The following is a 21204-nucleotide window of genomic DNA, read 5'->3' as shown; positions in this document are numbered from 1 at the left end:
ATTAGTCATGTTGCAAAAGAAAATAAAGATGAAAATTTAAAAATCCAACGACCACAAAAAGAAATAAATATAAAAGTATAGAAAGGTTTCCGTTTTATTTTTAAGTATGTTTTGACTGCATTCCAACCCCATCAGTTCTTTCTCTGGAGGTGGATAATATTTTTCATCAGAAATCCAATTATCTTGGATCATTATATTGCTGAGAAGAACTAAGTCATTTACAGTTTATCACTGCAAGCTTTGTTACTGTGTGCACTGCTCTGGTCCTGCTCACTTCACTTTGCATCAGTTCACGTAAGTCTTCCCAGGTTTTTCTGAAACCATCTTTGTCCCAGTTTCCAATAGCACAATAGTATTCCCTCATAATCGTATACCACACAAATATGTTATAAATATTTTTGTGCAGAGATCTTTTTCCCTTTTAATCTTTTTGGGATACAGACCTCGCAGTGGTATTACTGAATCAAAGGGTATGCAGGGTTTTATAACCCTCTGGACATAGTTCCACATTTCTCTCCAATATGGTTGGATCAATTCACAACTCCATTAACAACAGTACATTTGTGTCCCTCCTTTTCCACATCCTGATAACATTTGTCATTTCCCTTTTCTGTCATATTAGTTAATCTGATAGGTATCAGTATCTCATAGAGTTTTTTAATTTGCATTTCTCTAATTGATAGTGATTTTGAGTATTTTTCATATGACTATAGGTAGCTTTGATTTCTTCTGAAAAATGCTTCTTCATATCTTTCAGGGAATCAATCAGTGAATGATTTATATTCTTAATAATTTGTCAGTTTTCCAAATTTTTGAGAAATGAGACCTTTATCAGAAAAGCTTAGAATTTTTTTATAGTCATTTACTAACTGTAGATTTTTCTCCATTCTTCTCTGTTTTTCCTTTAACCCTATCATCAAAAGGGTTTTGCTTCTGATTCACCACCTCCCCCGTTTGTCCTCCCTTCTATCAGCCACTTCTAATTACCCTGTAGAGTAAGATAAATTTCTGTACCCAAAGTGTGTGTAAGTTATTCCCACTTGGAGCCATTTCCCATGAAAGTAAGGTTTACATGCTCTCCCTTACCTTCTTTATCTTCCCCTCCACTATAAAGCTCTTTGGAGCCTCTTTTATGTGAGGTAATTTAACCCATTATACTTCTCCCTTTCCTCTCCTCTCTATTTTTTTAAAATAGCATCCCATCATGCTCAACTTAGCCTCATGCCCACTATCTGTGTACACTTCCAAAACTGCCCTAGTAATGGTAAAATTCTTAGAAATTACAAGTATCATCTGCCCATACTGGAATATAAACAGCACAACTTTTCCTGTTTACCTTTCTATGCTTCTCCTAAGTCTTGTATTTGAAAGTCATATTTTCTATCCTGCTCTAGTCTTTTCATCAGAAATGTTTTGAAATCCTTTATTTCCATTAAATATCCATTTCCTCCTTAAAGGATTATATTCAGTTTTGATGGGGAGGTGATTCTTGGTTGTAATCCTAGCTTTCGGATTTCTTTTTGTAATCTTAAGTTTTATTGTCCTTTAATGTAGAGGCACACAATTTGAATTGTTTCTTTCTGACTGCTTGCAATAGTTTCTCCTTGACTATAATGTTCCTGGGTGTTTGTATCTAGGGATCTCTTTCAGGAGATGATAGGTAGATTTGTTTCTATTTTACCCCCAATTTTAGGATATCAGGGAAGTTTTCCTAGATCATTTCTTGAAATATGTCTGTGCTCTTCTTTTTAATAATGGCTTTCAGGTAGTCCAGTCGTGCTTAATTATCTCTTCTCAATCTATTTTTTAAGTCATTTGTTTTTCCAGTGAGATATTTCACATCTTTTGATTTTGCTAGATTATTTCTCATTATCTCATAAAGTCATTAGTTTCCATTTGCCCAATTTCAATTTTTAAGGAATGATTTTCTTTAATAAGCTTTTCTATCTCCTTTTCCATGTGACAGTTCTACTTTTTAAGGAGCTCTTCTCTCCAGTGGATTTGTGTGCTTATTTCACCATTTGGCCTATTCTGTTTTTTAGTGTTATTTTCTTCAGCACTTTTGTGCTTCCTTTATGAAGCACCTTTATGAATCTTTTTTATTCATGATTTTCTTGTATCTAATTTCTTTTCCTAATTTTTCTTTTAGTTTTTTAATTGATTTTTAAAGTCCTTTTGAACTCTTCTAGGATCTGTGACCAATACACATTCTTCTTTGGGGCTTTGCATGTAACATTTTTTTGTCGTCTTCTGAGTTTGTTTTGACCTTCTCTGTAAGTAAGCTTCTGTGGTCAGGTCCTGTTTTTGTGGTCGGCTCATTTTTCTAGCATATATATTTTTTTACTTTTGGCTTTATGTTAATGTTTGGTTCTGCTACTGGGTGGAAAGAGCCTTGTCCCAAATTTCAGGGGTTTTGTACAGCTGTTTTCAGAGCTAGTTCTGGGGTTTTCAGTATTTTTTTTTTCTGAGGCAATTAAGATTAAGTGACTTGCCCAGGGTCACACACAGCCAGGAAGTGTTAAGTGTCTGAGGGTGGATTAGAACTCAGCTCCTCCTGACTTCAGGGCTGGTGCTCTAGCCACTGCACCACCTCACTGCTCCAATTTTCAGTATTTTCAAGGTGACACGATCTAAGAAGAGCTATGGTCACTCTGCTCTGGGCGTGACCACCAGCATCTAGCCTACCCTGGGACTGTGGCTTGGAAGCATGTATGAGCCCTGCAACAGAATCCTGTACCCAGTGCCAGCCAAAGGCTGGCTCTCAACTCCTCCTGATCCGCTGCCTCACCCCCTTACCATCCATGGCCTGAGAGTTCTAGAAGCTGCCACTCCCCGAACCTGCTGCTGGTTTGCTGTGCTTTTCACTCTCACTTGAGTCAGATCTTTCCAGCCAAACTTCTAAGTTGTCTTGGGCAAGGAAAAATGTTTCATCCTGTCTTTTTGTTGGTTCTGCTGCCCCAGAATTCATTTAATATTTGGAGGGGAATTTGGGGGAGCACCAACAAATCCTTGTCTTTGCCCCACAATTTTGGTTCCACTTCCCAAGTGTTCTCAGTTCTCAGATGTAGGAAAAGACCAGATCATGAGCAATTCTCTGATTAGGAGCAATCAAGGCAGGGAGTTAATGATCAAAGCAGAAGCTTCTCACTGAATCCAAGGAAAGAGTCTGCCAGTATTCCCTAAATGAGGACAGTCATGGCCTCCCAACTTCTCACCAGCTACATCTTAGGTCAAAGATTAGTGACGGTCGGGAATATTGAACTGAGTTCAGTTCACAATATAAGATAAGTGTGATTTTTTTTTCTTATGATTTCTCTTCTTTCTCCTCAGGGGAGGGAGCCACTGCCCACCTTGAAACTGGCGGCTTCATCCGGAGCCGTCCTGGGGTTCCCCACCCTGATATTCAGTTCCACTTCTTGCCTTCCCAAGTGATCGACCATGGGCGAGTCCCGACCCAGCAGGAAGCTTACCAGGTGAGCAGCGCGGCACTGCCAGGCTCTGCACGCCTCCCCTTTATCCTGTGGCCATTACCAGTCCAGTAGGCAGTGGAGGAAGAGAGGTCCCTCCCAGGGGAAGACATCATGGGTGTGGTGTTGAGGAGATAGGGATTCAGTCATTCATCGTGCATTTATTTGGTGCTTACGGTGTGCAAGGGTTACTTAGTGAAGGGACTTCATGTTGGGGTGTATTTGGGCCGTTCTAGGTGCATGTTGGGACCATGCGGAGCCTGAGCAAGGGCTGGCTGAAGCTGAAAAGTACCCACCCCATGGAGCACCCGATCATTGAGCCCAACTACATGTCAGCAGGTAACTCATTGGCCCCTCGTCCCTTTGCAGAGCCAGGGTCTCTGGATCCGACTCCTGGAGCACATGGAACTCCTACATCTTATGGGCTAAAATACAAGCAGACATTTAATTGGATTTGTAGTCCCCAATGTTGAGGAATTGTCCATAAAAAGAAGTGAATAAAAGAAGAGAAAGGAGGAGGAAGAGGGGGAGGAGGAGACAAAAAAGACGAAAAGTTGAAAAAGACAATGATGAAGATGAAGATGATGAAGACTAAGAAGATGAAAAAGATGACAAAGATGATTACAAAGAAGACTAAGAAGATGATGACAAAGAACAGGAACAACAAGAACAAGGAAGAAAGGAAGGAGGAAGGAGAGGGAGGGAAGGAGAAAGAAAGAAAGGGACGAAAGGAAGGGAGGAAAGGGAAGAGGAGAGGAAAGGAGAAAGAGGAAGGAAGAAAGGAAAGGAGGAGAGGGGAGGAAAGGAGGAGGGGAGGGAGGGAGGAGGGGGAGAGGAGCAACTATTCCCGCCATTCTGAAGGGTTTCATCTGCCTTTTAAGAGTTTGCATTTATCTTTATAGTTTATTTCCACCCCTTGTCCTGCCTGATCCTTTCCCTCAGGAAGGCAGCTGGTGCTGCTGTTCTCAGCCCAGGAGCTTGGGGTTTGTGGCCATTCCCAGGGTGGCAGCTTTTCTTCCCCCGCACCCAGACAAAGTTGGAATCCCAATATCCCTCAGTGAGAAGCTGCCTGGAGGCTGTTTCTGCCCTTCTTGTGCCCTTATGGACCAGGCTCTCCCACTTCGCTGTGTGGGGACTCGGGCAGCCCCTGGGCCCCGGAGCCCATTTCATGATATTCTCCCATAGTTCGTTTTTTTCTCACGTGGTCGCTGGTTTTCCCATCAGTGTCACACTAACCGGGGGTCTGTGCAGGGGTCGGGGCCGGGGAATGGAGGACGGGAATGGCAGGGGTGCCTTTGACCGGCCTTCTCCCCCCTCCAGGAGCAGATGTGGAGGAGTTCCGGCTCTCGGTGAAGTTAACCAGGGAGATCTTTGCCCAGAAAGCTCTGGGGCCGTATCGGGGCCGCGAGCTCCAACCCGGCATCCTCGTGCAGTCCGACGAGGACATCGATGCCTTCGTCAGGGCCAAGGCCGACAGCGCCTACCACCCCTCCTGCACGTGCAAGATGGGCTGGCCCTCGGACCCTACGGCGGTGGTGGATCCCCAGACCAGAGTCATCGGCGTGGAGAACCTGAGGGTGGTGGACGCCTCCATAATGCCCAGCGTGGTCAGCGGCAACCTCAACGCCCCCACCATCATGATAGCAGAGAAGGCCTCGGACATCATCCGGGGGCTCCCGGCGCTCTGTGACAAGGGGGTTCCCGTCTACCAGCCCGCGACCTTGGAGACCCAGCGATAAGCCCTCACGCGGCCCGGGCAGGGGGGCCCGAAGAGGCCGAGCTTGGAGAAAGTGGCCCACCCGTAGCCGACGCGACTCACTTCCCAGAGCCGGATTCTAGGACGATTTTGGACGCGGCCAGACCCGTTCTCCAGAGCAGACTGAGGGAAGCCCGGGGCTCGCCTGCAAACGGACGATGTTTTCTCGGGCCTTTTCTGGCCATCTCTTTTCTAAAGGAAATCTCATTTCACAAGAATGACTGGAAGCAGACCCCAAGGCAGGAACCAAGACAGCGCGCAGCTTGAGGTCTGCCGGGGACAGGCTCCCCTGGGAGAATCGCTTGCCAATGGAAACTTCCTAAAGTTTCTGCCAGCTCAGAGCCTGTCTGGGGGGCAAGACAACGGGGATGGATGTTCTGGGTCCCCCGGCAGGGGCTCCTCTAGCTCTTGCTCACCTTGGTTCTGCCAGCGAGGAGCCGGCTTAGTCTCCGGGCTGAGGGGATTGCGGGTGGCATCTTCATCCCCGGCCCCGGCCCCTCGTCTGGCAGCCGTGAGGTCCCGGAGCACGGAGCAGGACCTCCCTGTGAGTGGGACCCAACGTGTGTCAGTGCATGTCAAAGACGCTTCACGCGGATCGAATGCTCCTATGGAAGTGATGGCCCAAAGATGGAGATCCCTGACCTGAGGGGACCAAGCTTCTCACTCTCAGCTTGTCCGGCAGCCTTGAAGACCCGGCTCTTACCTTTCCCTGTGGTCTTGAGCAATTTTTTTTCTCTGAGCCTGTTTTTTCATCTGCCAAAGCGGGGGGGCAACTTGCTCTCCATCCCCCACCCAGGCAGATTTGGGGGGGGAGGTACAAGGCACGGGGGGTGTTTGAGGACCAAACGAGACAAAGAGATGCCCTCTAACCACCCCAGTATTCCTTCTCGTGCTAGCCTCGCCTAGTGTTTGAGGGGTGGGAAACGGCCCATGCATCTTCACATTCAGGAACTCCCACCCAGCCTTGGGAGCCGTATACACACACACACAAAGCCCACCCAAACCCCAGAACATCCAGCCTCGCCTTGAAGAGCCCCCAGTACCCCATGGCCAACCCCTTCCGGCTCTGGGAGGTTTTATCTTACACCGAGCTGAGCCTTCAACTCATCCATGAAGTTGGTTTGCTCTTTGTCAGGTGTAGGTTGGAGTGGGTGACCCCGAGGGCTCCTTCCCTCTCTGAGATGCTATGACTCCGGAGCCTGGGCACCCTCTGGCCACGCCGGAGACAGTCTGGGGGTACCCGGCTCCATAGGGAAGACCAGGCAATCCCAGGCTTTGAACTCCAGCAGGTCTTTGTCAGGAGCTGCTTAAGCATCGGTGGGAAGGGAGGAATTCTCTTGCATCCTTCAGCCGAGCTTTCTGGGATGGCTCGTCTAGACCCTCGAGTTCCATAGAACCTGCCCCAGGTGCCACAGAACCGGATGTCCGGACACTTCCCTCCCCTGTCGGGTTAGGATGGGAATATCGGCCCAGGCTATTGCAGCAGAACAAGGAGCTGCTCGCCATCAGTGAGGGATCCATCTGGGAATCTCTTAGAATCCACATGATATCACCATAGCATATCATGGGCTCTTAACATGTGAACAGATAAAACTGAAAATCAAATCAAATGAATAAAATAGGAATTGATATAGATTCGAGTGTATTTTTTAATTAAAATAAAACAGTCCTGATGAAATTTTTAAACCAACAAATTTAACGATGTAATTCTTAATTTTGTGGTCAAAACTAGTCTTAATACCAGGTAATAGGAAATAACTTGATTTTACTTACTAGAAAGTGGCCAATCTGCTTATGCTTAAGAAAGGTACCATTACTAGAGAAGAGAAGAGCACTGGATGAGAGCTGGAGAAGAAAACTTGAGAAATCGGGTCTTTTAGAATAAAATATAGATGCTAAATGGGTAGAGGGCAAGAGTTCACCAAGTTGGGCTTCAGTTTGAGAGAGAATATAGATAACTGGGGAAAAGTCTGATCTCTTACCTAACCAAAATGCTTTTTGATAACCTGATCATTTAATCTAATGTCAGAAAATGTAATTTAGGGGGAAGGAGGGCTTTGTTCTGGGTCAGCTTGGCAGTAATCCCTGCTTAGTATGTTCCTGGCACATCATAGGCACTTATTGGCAGAGTGACGGCTCCTCATTCACGTCCTTTGGGCCATGAAGATGCTGCTCCTCTGGCTATGACAAAGTTTACAAAAGTTGGGACTTAAATCCCTCACCAATCACCACAGTTCTCAAGCTTTTTTGTTTTTTTGTTTGTTTTTTTCCTGGATAGGAACTGGAACTATGTCTTGCTTTAAACAATGAGCATAATAAAAAATGATCGATGCACCTCTCTGGTTTTCTGAGAAGGTTCTTGTTAATAGGATTGAAGCTTAAATTTATTTTTTCTGCCTGAATGCCAATGATAAGTACAATCTGTGGTAGGACAAAAATCACTTCTCACAAATTTCCAAAAGCTAAAAACTCTGAACTCTGGATCATACAGATAAATTTTGGGGGATAGGTACATCAAATAGTATCAAGAACAGTTTAACAGATTAGGACCAAGAGCTAACACATATACACAACAATAGATGGCTCGGTAGATAAAGCACTGGGTGTGGAATTGGGAAGTTCTGAGTTCAAATCCAGACTTATTCTCAGATTGCCTTAATCTACTGACAAAGAAAATGACAATCCATGCCAAGAAAATTCTGCAGACAGTATTGGCACACTATGGTCCGTGGGGTTATTTATAAAGTGACTTACAAATGTTGGGAGGGAAGTGCTTTATTCCCATTTTACAGATGAAGAAATCATTGAAGTAGAGGTGATGCGACTTGGATGGGATCACAATATTTGATGCTGGATTTGAACTCAGATTTTAACTTCAGATCCAGTGTTCTATGAGTATAATCTATTTACCTTGTTTTAAAAGGGCTCCATCTATACCCACTGTCCTGGTTATTCATTTGTAATGCATTTTTCCTTGGTTAAAGCTGTTTGTGCTGTGCGTTGACATACTGCATTTCCCTTTAAGCACGCTGAAATTTTTGCCCTAGCAGGGACCCAGACTCAGTCTACCATTGGTTCCATTGGTATTTATAATCAAGGCTCTTAAGTAGTGTTTGTCCTTTACAACCTAAGAAGAGACCAGACCTCACATTGTGAACATGCTAGTTTTCTTTCCCTGCTTTGGATAATGTGTTAGAGACACTCCTCAATAAGTTTCTGACCCACAGATATCCGTGATCCAGAATGGTTGATGCTTGTGATTTTAGTCACTAAAGAACAGCTCCAGTTTGGCACATCTGTCAGTTTCTTTCCCAATTCCCTTTCTTCCTTTTTTGGGTCCTGACCAATTCTTAGTCCTGAGGAACTAATCCTTAGTTCCTCTTAGCAGAAGAAACATAACACCTTGCCATCAGTTACTAATCCGGATCCTCCAAAGGAAGGGAGCATCCCTAATACGTCAGGGAGACGACATGAAAGGGGAAAGCTAGGAAGCTCTCTTGGGAGAGCAACATCCGCTCTGAGTTATCGATGGTGGTTTTGCCATAGGATCGCTCACGTGGAGAAGAAGTACAGCCAAATGCAGGAGTCAATGATTAGGAGACACTGATCGCCTCTCTTCACAATTTGAAAACTCAAATTCACGCAAATGAATCTTGTTCAAACGGCTGCACCAAGTGTTCCTCATGCTACTCACACTAAACAGAGAGGGCTGTGCTCAGCTCTAAGCGGCAGATTTTAGGAGGGACATTTGGGGAACATCTAAGGGTAGGTGACCAAGATGGGAAAACACCTTGAGTTCATGCTGAATAAGGATGTGCCACAGTTGAAAGAGGGAATGTTTGCCTGGTAAAGAGATTTATGGGAAACAAATTTGTTGGCCCCAGATCTATTTCACTTGGCTTCCATCCACTCACCGGAGACCTGGATCCCCTCTGTTCACACTGAATCCCAAACTATTCTTTCCAGTTTTGACTGTGCCTTCTTTCATATCCTACAAACACCTGCTTTCTACTATTTCCAGTCTTTGCCTTCCCTCCAAAATATTTCCTCTGAAGGAAGAAAGAGTTTTATGGCAGTTGTAGTATATTGTAAACTGACCCCAGGTCATTCTCAATCCCTTGTCAAAGAGTTCAGCTCATGGGCAACCCCCTCCCCTTCCCCCCAGTCCCTACCCTTACAGGAGGAGACTTCAGTACCAATGCAAGCTTTCTCAAATGCCTTACCAAGTTCTCTGACTTCCTTCTATCCCATTATTTAATCACGCCACTTCAGTTATCCATAGGGACGGCCACGTGTTGGATTGCACCATTATCCACGAGTGGTCCGCTTCCCTAATTGGGAACCCTGTCATACCCCATCGGGCTGTAACCTGTCCTTCCACTTCACTCTCCTGAATCTACTCACCCTCAGCCTTCTCAAGCCTCTGGCACCTCATCTCTCTTTCAACTGAGGACCTTGGCTCAGTAAATCTTTACCCACACATCTGTGAGGAGATGGATACACACGTGCACAACTAGACGCATAGATGTATGTTTACACATATCTGTCCCCCACCGGGCCCTCACACTTTATCACCAGCCCAGTTTTTTCACTGGCAATTTTAGGGGAGTTTCAGTTGAATGGTGGATGAGAACGCCAGGTGGCAGTTTGGGAGCGAGTGGGAGGAGAGAAATTGTGCGCCAGTGCAGAGGCTTTCTCTAGGACTTTAGCCCTGAAGGGAAGATGAGATATAGAAAAATGGTAGGAGCAAGTTAGGGTTTTTTAAAGAACAGGGAAGATAAAGTGTGTTTATATACAGCAGGGAGAGCCAGTCAATGAAGAGGAAGAGATTGAAGGTTAAGGAGGGAATGGGAAGGATGAGAGGGGGGTGATCTGTTGGAAAAGCCAGGATGGGAAACAAGCGAGGTCATGGAGAGGCATCCCCTGGCCCCCTTTGTAAGGAGCAAGGCCATTTCTTCATGTGAGACAGAGGGAGGGAGCAGAAAGTGGGGAGGGGAATTTTAACCGTGTGAGATGAGGAAAGGAAGAGGGCTGTCTCAGCACATGTCCCCAGTTTGTTGTTGCTGTCTGTAGTGACGTATGACGAGGGGTCCTCGGTTGAGAGGCTGGGGGATGGGATGAGATGGGCAGCTTGAGGAGGAATGAAAGTTTGAGAAAAGCCACTTGGAAAATGGGATAAGGAAGCAATGAGGGAAGTAGAAGGGGATTAGGACCAGATGAGATAACAAATCTAGGATGGTTCTAGGCAGGTTTTCCCTAGTTCTACTCAGCAACATGTGAATGGAGCACAGGCAGCGGATGCTTAGAGTAATCCAAAGCTGGGGTTTAGATGATGTCGTTGGCAACAGAACAAGGGGCAAAGGCTTCAAGGAACGGGGCTTGGAATGGCAAGGAAGAGGTAAAGCTGGAAGGAGAAAAGATTAGGGTGAAATAAAGAAAGATAAGGGAAAGACTAAGAGCTGGACCCTGAACTCATTGAAAAAAGGAGGGTCATAGCAGCGGGCAGGTAACTGCTACCAAGTGAACCTCAGAGGAGGAGGGATTAATGATTTCTTCTGTGAGAGATGGTGGATGACTGTGGAATGTCACAAGGAGGACTCAGAAGTGATATGGACCCCGTGGCTGCTGAGGTTGCTTTCAAACCTAAAATTCCATGGTTCTAGTATGGAAAGCAACAAGGCATCACAGACTCTAAAGCAGCAGGATGTCCCCGCTTTGGACGGCCCTGATTCATAAGGAGAGTAACAGCTATCCTAAGTTCAAGGTATCTGAGTCAGAATTCCTCAACGACAATAGATGCTTAATAAATGCTTGTTGATAATTTTCAAATTTGTAGGAAGAGCCCCCACCGGTGTATTTTGGTTGAGGATATTATTATTATTATTATTTTGACGTTTAATAGCTAACTATAATTTTTTAAGGTTTACAAAGTACTTTTACACGTGTGATCTTTTTTGAGCCTTACAATAACCCCGTGAAGTAGGTTGGTACCATTATATTGTAGCTGAGGAAAGTGAGATGAACTGATTTGTCAAGGGCCATACAGTTAGTAACTGAGGAAGGATTTAAATTCATGGATTCCTGATTTCAAATCAGGCACTCAACCGACTACATGACCTAACTACGCAGTAAAAAGATTTTTTTTATCCCCCACAAACCCATTTAGACGAACATAGGGCATGCAACCTCTGCCCAGAGGACTCTGACGAAAACGGCGATGTTGTCTCGGGCCCCTTCCTTGCCAGCTCCCAGTTCCCATTTTCTTTTTCTCCATTTCACCCCAGTTACCCAGGGGGATGGGTATATCTTCCATTTGACATCGCCTACAATTGATCTACTTCTACAATCAAAGATTCTGAAATTCTTTATTCCATCATGACTTTTAAGACTTCATATTTTCCTGTGCTTTACTTTTTCTGAAGCTATATATACTTATTTCCTAAATCTTTTTAAATCCAGAGGCAATTTGGTGGTATCTTAGTGCATGGGACCTGGAGTAAGGAAGATCCAAGGTCAAATATGGCTTCAGACACTCACCAGCTGGATGGCCCTGGTTGAGACACTTAATCTTTGTCTATCTCAGTTTCCCGAATTGTAAAATGGGGATAATATCACCTACCTCCCAGAGTTATTATGAAGAACAAGTGAGAAGTTTCTCAAGTGCATAGAGCAGTGGCTACACGTGGTAGGCACCTAACAATTCATCTTTCCTTCCTTCCTTCCTTCCTCCCTCCCTCTCTCTTCTTCCCTACATCTTTCTCCTTCCCTACCTCTTTCTCCTCTCTCTCTCTCTATTTCTTTCTATCTCTCTCTTTCTCTTTGTCTTTCTTTCTTTTTCTCTTTCTTTCTTGCTCTCTCTTTTTTCTCTTTTTCTGTCTCCTCTCTGTCTTTCTTTCTTTTTCTCTCTCTTTGTTTTTTCTTTTTTCTTTTTCTTTCTTCTTTTTTCCCTTCCGTCCTTCTCACTCTCTCATTCTCTCTCTCTCTTTCTCTCTTTCTTTTTCTCTTTATTTCTCTTTTTCTTTCTCCCTCTTTCTCTTTCTTTGTCTCTTTCTTTCTCTCCCCTCTTTTTCTCTCTCCTTTTTTCTCTCTCTTTCTTTTTCTCTTTCTCTCTTTCTTTTTCTCTTCTTTCTTTCCTTCACTCCTTCTCTCTCTCTTTCCTTCCTTTTTTCTTCCTTCTTTCCCCATGATCTACTCTACCCTTTAGTATTTTCCTGGGCTACCATCCTTTACTCTGGCTTCTCTTTCCTTCTTTACCTAGAAATCAGTTCAAATCTACAGGACCTTTTATTCCTGAATCCCTTGGTCTTCTAGTTTATAATTTCTCACGAGTTGCCAATCATGAACTCTGGATTACACCCACTGTCTTGTCTCATCTCAGGCTGTGGAACAGAACTGTGGAACATCATCCAAGTGTTGACTCACTTTACTGCAAATTCATGTTATTTAATCTCAACTGGGTACTCAATGCAGCAAGGAAATTCGTTTAGTCGTCCCTCATTGATTCTCTATCTTACTTCCACAGATGTTGTTACAAACCTTTTCTTCTCTCTTCAAACCTCCCAGAGCCCCCTCCTCTGCCCCTCACAGCTGAGGATCTCTCCTTACCTTTCACTGAGAAAATGGAGGCCGTTTGTCTGGGAGCTCTTGGATCTCACAATCCCTTGACATGATCCCCCATTCTCGCCTTTGTACTAGGCTCTGTGGCGGTGGTGGTGGTGGTGATGGTGACCTTTTTCCTCCCTAGACCATTTATCCTATTTGACATTTATCCTGATCCCACTCCCTTCTCCTTCTCCAGCAGACTGTCCCCACAATCTTGCATTCATCTTTAATCTCTTTTTTTTTTTTTCATTTCAATTTCAAATTGTCTTTAAAAAACAAGAGCCTCCACAGCTGTGAATCATAACATCTGAAGGAATTACGGGGCAGCCTTTACTGACACAGGTGTTGCTTGTGGACTGGGAATGAGATAAATTGGAGGCAGAGGAAAGAGGAGGGAGGTTAGAAAACAGCAGCTGCTTCTCAGTCTCCTTGTATCATCATCATTATCCTCTCACATAAAGGGATCCATTCTACAGGTCCGACTTACACCTCCAGCAGCCACTGGCAGGTGGCCCCCATAGCACAACAGATCTTATACTATTTAACAGTGATTTACTATCTGGCAGTTTTTCTGGATCAGCTGATGGCAGTATTTACAATGGGAGCCAAAGAAACATGTGCACAGATTCAGCCCCTCATCTTTAATCTTTAACTTCTGGTTCCTTCTGTGCTACTTATAAACGGAACCAGGTCTCATTCTATTCCCCCTTTTTTAAAAACCAGTTTGTTCAGCTAAACCTTCCCTGCCTCCCAGAAGTTATCTATACTACTTGCCTCCTTTTCCTCTTCAATCTTGTATCATCTCTAAAATTCCAAATAGACCTTTTGTGTAAACATTCAATTTCTTAAACATTTGAGTTTCCACTTGTCTCTTCTTTGCCATCCATTGAGAACGCAAGCAAAATGAGACAAGGACTTTCCTGTTGCTTATTTAGGACCAGGAACATCTCAACAAAAAAAAAAATGGAGAAAAAATATTCAGTATTTTATGGAAGTTTTAGAAAGTAATGTACTGATAGGAAATGAAAGTTTTAAAATCACCTGAATTCATTTAAATCTTGCATTGGAAAATGCTATGGAATATATAGGCATTGTCATTTTAATCCAAAATTTGTGAATTTGGCTTTGCTCTCTCAATTATAGGTTCTCGTTTGCCTTTTTTTTCCCCTGAAGCAATTGGGGTTAAGTGACTTGCCCACGGTCACACAGCCAGGAAGTGTTAAGTGTCCAAGGCCAGATTTGAACTCAGGTCCTCCTGACCTCAGGGCTAGTGCTCTATCCACTGCATCATCTAGCTGCCCCTTCAGTTGCCTTTTATACTATTACAAATAGTGTACAAAAAAGTGTACCAAAAAACCCCAAATAAGTAAAAATAGTTTGGGCACATACTCTTTCCTTCTTTACCTATATTCACCTATATACACATACACATATACATAATCCCTACATATGCAATAATATTACTATTTAAACATTTTTACATGAATCTGTGATTGAAAACTTGCCATTTCAGACTACTATTTTGTATATTTTTGACTTTTGAAATTAAACACCTCGTTTGCTACTGTTCATTTCTGTGGTTTTTACGGCATTTTAGATATGCAGTAGTTACAAATTCTACTTCATTGTTGTGATTTTATTTTTTAAATTATTACATTTCATCTCTGAAAGGCTCATCTGCAGATGAATTGTTCAAAATGTGATTGATTTTATTCTTCTTTGATTTTAATGGATGTGTGTTTTTATAAAGCCTAAAACCTGCCTTAAATTCTAGTTAAATTTATAGAGGTCCATTATCAAATTTCAATGGTAAAATAATAACAAAGTCATAAAATGTGAAAGAGTTTCTGTTAAATGGAGATTTTTTGTGTTAATAGTTAACTAGATCCCAGTGTTTTAAATATATGGCAATGTAACAAAAATCTAGTGGGTATGTAGGGGGCTTTAATTTTACATTTTGTATATGAGCCATTTGGATTTGTAGTGTCTTGTACACTGTGATTTGAAGTATATGTAGCATAGCTTATGGTAATATGATCATGCTCTAGCATATTGCAATCTGCAGCTTTTGAATGTATCTTTTGGGGAAAATTGTCAGATCAAAATGTTTGCAAAGCCACTGACATATGCAAATAATTTCTTTTTATTATAGATACTTTCCTTTCAGTATGAAAAATAGCATGATCTATAATCTCAATTGGGTGCTCAGTGAAGCAAGGAAATAATTTAATATAGATCGCATAATCTATATTATATTCATTAGATGAGCTCGGTAGGACAGGGTGAGGTGGGAAAATGATAAATAGGCTATTTATATATGGATAATTGGATCCAGATAAAGGGATATCCAGATAATTCTGTTCCCTCAACTTTCTATATGTTATAATATATGTTATATATGTTAGGATATATGTTATATATGGATATATGTTATAACTCTGTAGCTCTGCCCTGTAAAAAAAAAAAAAAAAGCAGGGGACAAATCCTCGCATTTAAATAATGTTATTGTTTTCCAAGACTTTCCCTAACAACATTCATCGCATAACTCACGTAGATCATTTTGGAACAGGTGGGGAACTTGCTTAAGCAAGATGACGTTGTGGGCAAGTCCCAGATTTTCAGTCCCCTCTCTGGGATGTCTTATAAGTGACCCCCCTTTGTTGCTTCAGAGCGAATCCCTCAGGAATCCGCTGTGTACACAACATGGTGATCCCGAGAACTCCCACCTCTCAGCCCTCACATGGCTCGGGAATGGTTTCTTCGTGGCCATCTGGTCACGTAGGGAACACGAGCAGCATTTCACCTGTAATTCAGAGGGTTCGGGAACAATCTAACTTCCCACGTTAAGAAACGTCAGAAAAATACCGAGGCGAAATTGGGCTACCTGCAGAGAAGAGTTAAGGGGACTCTCACCAAATTGTTGTCATCTTGGAACGAATCCTGTTTCGGATCTGAACCTGTGCTTTTGATGGGAGGGAACTCTGGAAATGTCCCAAAAGGCCAGCTAGGCAGTGAGAGGGCAAGTGAGCTCCGAGGGTCACGTGGACAGGACAGAGCTGAGCTAACACTTGAACTCAGGTCTTCCTGACTGACTCCCAAGCCAGCCCTCTGCCCATTGTACCGTAATTTAGGAAATGATTGACCTGCCCACCTTATACTCTTGCCCACCACCCATGATGCCATGATGAAATGGCTCTCACCATGATCAAGTCAATGATTTGATTAGTGATTGAATCAAATGTAGGGTGGACTGACAGTCTGCTTGAGGGGTCCCAGGGCACATTTAGGGTGTACAGGGGATTAAGCAGGGAATTCGGGAGTTGGGGGCTGTGCCCAAGAATCTGCTGCAGTGTCATGGTGCGACATCATGATATTATGTTGATGATCAGTGGGAAAAAACTAGAGATGCGCTCATGGTTCTCATTATTTGGGTACAAACAGGACAAGAGCTTGCTATGTCCCCCCATCCCCAGCGAATGGTTGTGTGTGGACTTACTGAAAAAGACTGGAAGAGAGGATTGCATCTGGGTCCCTCCGAAGTCTCCCTCCACATCAGCCCATTCCCTTTACCCACTCCCCCTACTTCCAAAAGAATCTCACTCTTCAATTTATTCCTGGTTAAAAAGCTATTAGTAAACTAGGCTTCCAGGTATAATAAAATGATTACTCAGTTTTATTCCGAAGAATATTTTGCATTTTAATACAAAATTATGTAGGTCAAGAAATAGTCCTTTTACAAACCTTAAGGTATTTGCCTGGATTTGTAATAAGAATGATTCAAGAAGAGGTCCGTAAGGTCTCCGTTACAAAGTCGTTATGTACAAAAATGTCTGACTGCTTTTCTGTGTAGGATGTAAAAAAAAAAAAAAAAGCTGAGATTGCTCCCCATCCTTTTGAGTGCAGGCACGACTGCTAAGGTAACTTGGCCAAGCACGCCGTCATGTGTGAAGAGAAGGAACCTCTGACAGTCTGAGTTTACCCAAAACTGGCTCATAATCCAGCCATTGGAACTCCACTAACGTGAATCCAAAGTTCAGCCCTCATTCAATTGCATAAAAACAAACCCTCAAAAGAGAACTCGCAGACCAGCAGAAGGGGCCGAGGGGACAGAACGCTAGCTTTACGTGCCGGGACGTGCTCGGCGGCCAGGACTCCATGCGCTCCCGCTCTCCCAGCCCTGGGTTCTGTTTGCGAGCAGCATAACTGGCCCCTGGGGGACAAGGCTAGACATTGCATTTGCCCGGACCGTCATTTCTGTAACAGATATGCAAAAAGAACCTCCGAGGTCTCCTGGAAATGCTACTGGGTCAACACAACTGGCTCAAAAACTTTAATAATTGCCATGAATCAGAGGGTCACCTAGGAAATGATGGCGACCCACTGGGGATTAGAAGGGGTACAGTTTCCAATTAGATGAACCTTTCCCAAATCTAAGACTGCAGAGTCACTTGTGCATATCTTGTTTAAAGAGAGATTTGTATCAACTCAAAATATTTTAGAAAATCTCATTGTGTCAAGTTTCTTTGAACTCAAAATTTTGCTTTCCAAAGAAATTCACATTGAAGCAAGAAGAGGTGGCTCGGTTTAAATACTCTCCTGTAGCTCTCTACATCCCAAGTAAAAATACGGGTAAGTATTCTTCCATCTCAAGGGTTCAGTGGAGAACCACAATAATTCGGATGCATGGATATTGCTGCAGCTCCATTATGGTACAATAATTACAAAATATAGACCATCTCTTTACAAATACAAATTATAGTATGTTACAAGTCATGTACAGGAAATCTCTATGATATATATTTTTTTAAACAAACGATCTTGTCTAATGCTAAGTTTACCTGGTTGTGATTGCATTGGTAAGAATGCAGTTATTCCAGTGTAGATTTGCCCTTAATGTGACAGTCAGAAAATAGACTATCTCAATGATATTTGCCTATGTAAACTGGTGTTACATAACAGAATCAGGAGGGTTTTTTCCCTTTTCATACTTCTGACAGGTAGAGTCTGACATGATATATTTCAGAAGAGGGGGAGACAGAAATTTGGATACAATTTGGGGGGAAAGTAAAGGAGGGAGAGTTAAAATGGATATGGCCAGGACACACTTACTTGATATGCTAAAGTGATGACAAGATAATGACACGGCCAGCTGGCACTGCCATCACCTTTCACCCTTTGCGTGCGTAAAGAGACACACAACGCACCGACAAATGCTTTTCACAAAAACCTTTCTCAAAGACGTAACGTAGATTTGAAGGACGGGCAAGGTGGAACATGACTCTTTCTTTCTCTCCAAAAAGGTGGTTTGAACCTGCTTTGGTTCAATGGGGCTGTTCCCTGTGAGGGACATCGGCCTCTGGGACAGAGGTTTTCCCTGGGCTGCACCAATCAGGACAGACTCCCTTACAGGATTATGGCTTCCTTGAAAGGTCCTTCACTCGGACCAGTCGGATTAGCTACTGCCCACTACGAGGCCCTTTTCACCCCATTATTTACACTGCAGCGAGTTTTTCTCTAAACACTATAAGGTTGTGATGCATATCATCTCATCAGCCAAGTCCTCTTCATATCTACCAGGGTCTGCTTCCTCATCACTATAACCAGGACCAAAGTCAGGGAATTCGTCGTCTCGTCTGTTTAAGATGGGACACATGTCCCCATTGGTCCCATTGCTCATATTGCCATTCAGAAGGTTACTTGCTGCGCTTTCCATCTCATCGATGGTCATGTCACAGGCATCGGCGATCTCGTGTTTCGTAGCAGACACAAATTTAGGGTCCCTAGCGTAGCGACCTAAGCCTTCTGAGATCAGGACCTGCAAAGCAAAGAACGCACGTGATTTCTGTGCACGGGGTAAGCGGCAAATCAGTAATCACTTGTGTGCCCCGAGGCCCCACTCTATCGAGACGCTCTCTCTACTGGACGCCGAGGAACCCCTGATGAAGCCGCGTGTTGTCCTCGGGTCAGTAACGGGGCTCAGGACCAGACTCCACGAAAAGCCCATGCTCTAAACAAGGGGTTAGCACTCACGGCTTCCACCAAGCTGTCGGCGCTCCTCTGCTTGTCACTGTGCTTGTGCCTGAAGTCGCTGGGGATGGTCAGACTGGCCGGGGTGAATGTCCGGTAGGAGATGTCGGGGTCGTCCGTGTACCAGGAGCTCCGGTGTAAGGAGGGCAGGCTTCCGTTCATCTGATCCAGGGAGTCAGACCTTTCCACTTGAATCAGGGGAGTATAGTAAGGAGTCCGATCCTTGTACGGAGGGGTGGCTGGTGGAGTAGCCCATGACCGCGTGGAGTGACTTGGTGAGTACTTCTGAGCTTTACTAGAATCCAGGCCTGCAACTGCCATGATCTGAGGAAAGAAGGAAAGACAGTGGGAAGCTATTTATTTTTTGTTTTCCTTTAAATGAAATGCAGTTATTCATCATTTATAGTGAGTCACAGTTTCACAGGAGGGACGCAAATATTAAGGCTTTAAAAGGAAGTGGGGGAAATTAAGAAACTCTACTTTATGCAAAGTTCCCTCTCATCAGGGGCCTTGGGTAGGAGAGAGAAGAAATAAGAGGAAGTTGGGATTGGGCTTCAGGAAGCTGGCAGGTGAGTGGGAAGGGCATCAAGGAAGTAGATTATCCACGAGATCTCATGAGTGTGTCAGGAAGGCTCTCACCTGTTGCTGCATCAGGTGCAGGGGCAAAGCTGCACGATGATGGAAGGAAGGAGACAGAGTGATCTCATCTTGACTGCTCTGCCTACGCAGGCACTCAAAGTTGAAGGATGACCTCCGATTTGCTAGGAAATAATAATATTTCATTCAATCACGAAAAAGAGCTCAAGGAGTCAAGAGGAATAAAATTAGCTATGATACACATTAATTATTAAATCAACACTTAAATGTTTTAAATTGAATTTAAAGGTATTATTAAACACAAAAAAATAATAGAGCCTCACTCATTCAGAGGGAATGGAGAAGAGACCAGAGTTCCAGTTTCTGTAATGACAAATGAAGTTGTGGGATATGTGCTAGAATCTTCAGCTTGTAACTAACTACTACACTTAAGGAGAGAATGACCCTCAGAGGAGCAAAGATCAAATGGAATATTGCTGGAAGCAGTGACAGTTCCCATTAGGCCTCTATGACACGAAGCTAGTCTTTTCCCAGGCAGGAACTGGCTCTTGGTGCCAAAGGCATTTTGGAAGAACACAAGGTCACAGATGCCCCGTCCTGGGTAGTCCGGGGCTGAAATGAGTGCTTACTGGATTCCTATTTCTAAGTCCCCCTTTGGTTTTCTTAAAAGAGGACCCCCTGATGAAAGTGAGTATGTTGCCTGCTGGCAAACCCTGAGGAGGATGCTATCTAGGGTACAAGGAGATAGCCATTGTAGGGACAGACTAGGCTAAGTCAGGCTGGGAGGCCTAAGAGAATCTTGGTGATTCAAGGTTAGTTCTATAGGGCAAAACGAAAAAGTTCAAACTAAGTGTTTAATGATTGCTATTATTTCTCTTCCAGATAGTCTCAGCAGTAAATCACAACCTTAGTCACAAAACTCCCCTGCTCAAAAAATCTTCAGGAACTCCCCCAATCCTTAGAGGATAAAGTGCCATCTCAGCCCAACATTCTAAGCTCGCCATCAACTGGCTCCAACCTTTCTTTCCAGCTGCTTCACTCAGTCCTCCACCATTTATACTCAACAGTCCAAACTGGACTCACTGCTCAAGATAACACTGGGATTTAGAGAGGAAATAACACGTTCGAGCATCTGAGTTCAAATGCTTCCTCTTGCCAGTTAATGTCTGTCTAGCCTTGGACAAGTGAATCTTTCCAGATATTCTCATTTTATCCTTACGACTCTGCAAGATATCTCTGTTTAACAGTTGAGAAAATTCAGACAAACTAGTTAAATGAAAATCTGCTGATGATCACATACAGGCTGGATTTGAATTCAGGTCCTTTTGAATCCAGGTCCTAAGCTTTATCCACAACCCCATTGCCTACTTAATCTTAAACACTACACGTCTATCATTCTAAGACACTGTTGACCCAAATTAAAAAACTAACGTTATTTTCCAGATCAGTGTAAAATAGTCCCATCTTCACTATTTTGTGCATGCAAAGTTGATTTTTTTTTAACACTCAAGACTTTTTTTTTATTCCTATTAATCTTCATTCTACTTGATAGCTCAGTTTTTTACCCTTCAAGATATTAAGTCCCTACTATCTCCTCCCATTATTTGCAAATCTGGTGAGTATCTCATTAGTTATTTCACCCAAGTAAATGATGAGTGGGAAAAAGGGCCGTACACAAATCCCAGACTCCTTTCAAGATAACATCAAATCAATGATTATTCTTCTGGTCTGGCCACTAAACAAACCAGTTCCAAG

At 43.6% G+C, this 21204-nt stretch overlaps 2 protein-coding genes across 5 annotated transcripts in view; one reads left to right on the top strand and one right to left on the bottom strand.

The window, feature by feature from the left end:
* Positions 1-7557, top strand: part of CHDH (choline dehydrogenase) — a 30248-nt gene extending 22691 nt beyond the window's left edge. The window contains exons 7-9 of the mRNA XM_031952070.1: positions 3331-3473; positions 3704-3806; positions 4788-7557. Of these exons, the coding sequence (XP_031807930.1) occupies positions 3331-3473; positions 3704-3806; positions 4788-5206 (665 nt within the window). The 3' untranslated portion in view covers positions 5207-7557. The remainder of the gene's footprint in view (positions 1-3330; positions 3474-3703; positions 3807-4787) is intronic.
* A 9583-nt stretch (positions 7558-17140) lies between these two features.
* The window catches only part of CACNA1D (calcium voltage-gated channel subunit alpha1 D), a 289659-nt gene continuing 285595 nt past the window's right edge, over positions 17141-21204 (bottom strand). For all 4 annotated transcript variants that reach the window (XM_031952057.1, XM_031952049.1, XM_031952040.1 and 1 more), the window contains 3 exons: positions 19492-19613; positions 18856-19176; positions 17141-18640 (listed from right to left, as the gene is read on the bottom strand). In XM_031952057.1, coding sequence (XP_031807917.1) covers positions 18347-18640; positions 18856-19176; positions 19492-19613 — 737 coding nt within the window. In that variant the 3' untranslated portion in view covers positions 17141-18346. The remainder of the gene's footprint in view (positions 18641-18855; positions 19177-19491; positions 19614-21204) is intronic.

The sequence above is a fragment of the Sarcophilus harrisii genome, chromosome 1, assembly GCF_902635505.1.
Source record: "Sarcophilus harrisii chromosome 1, mSarHar1.11, whole genome shotgun sequence".
NCBI lineage: Eukaryota > Metazoa > Chordata > Mammalia > Dasyuromorphia > Dasyuridae > Sarcophilus > Sarcophilus harrisii.
The sequence above is the reverse complement of the archived record's forward strand: the minus strand, read 5'-3'. Positions and strand labels throughout refer to the sequence as shown.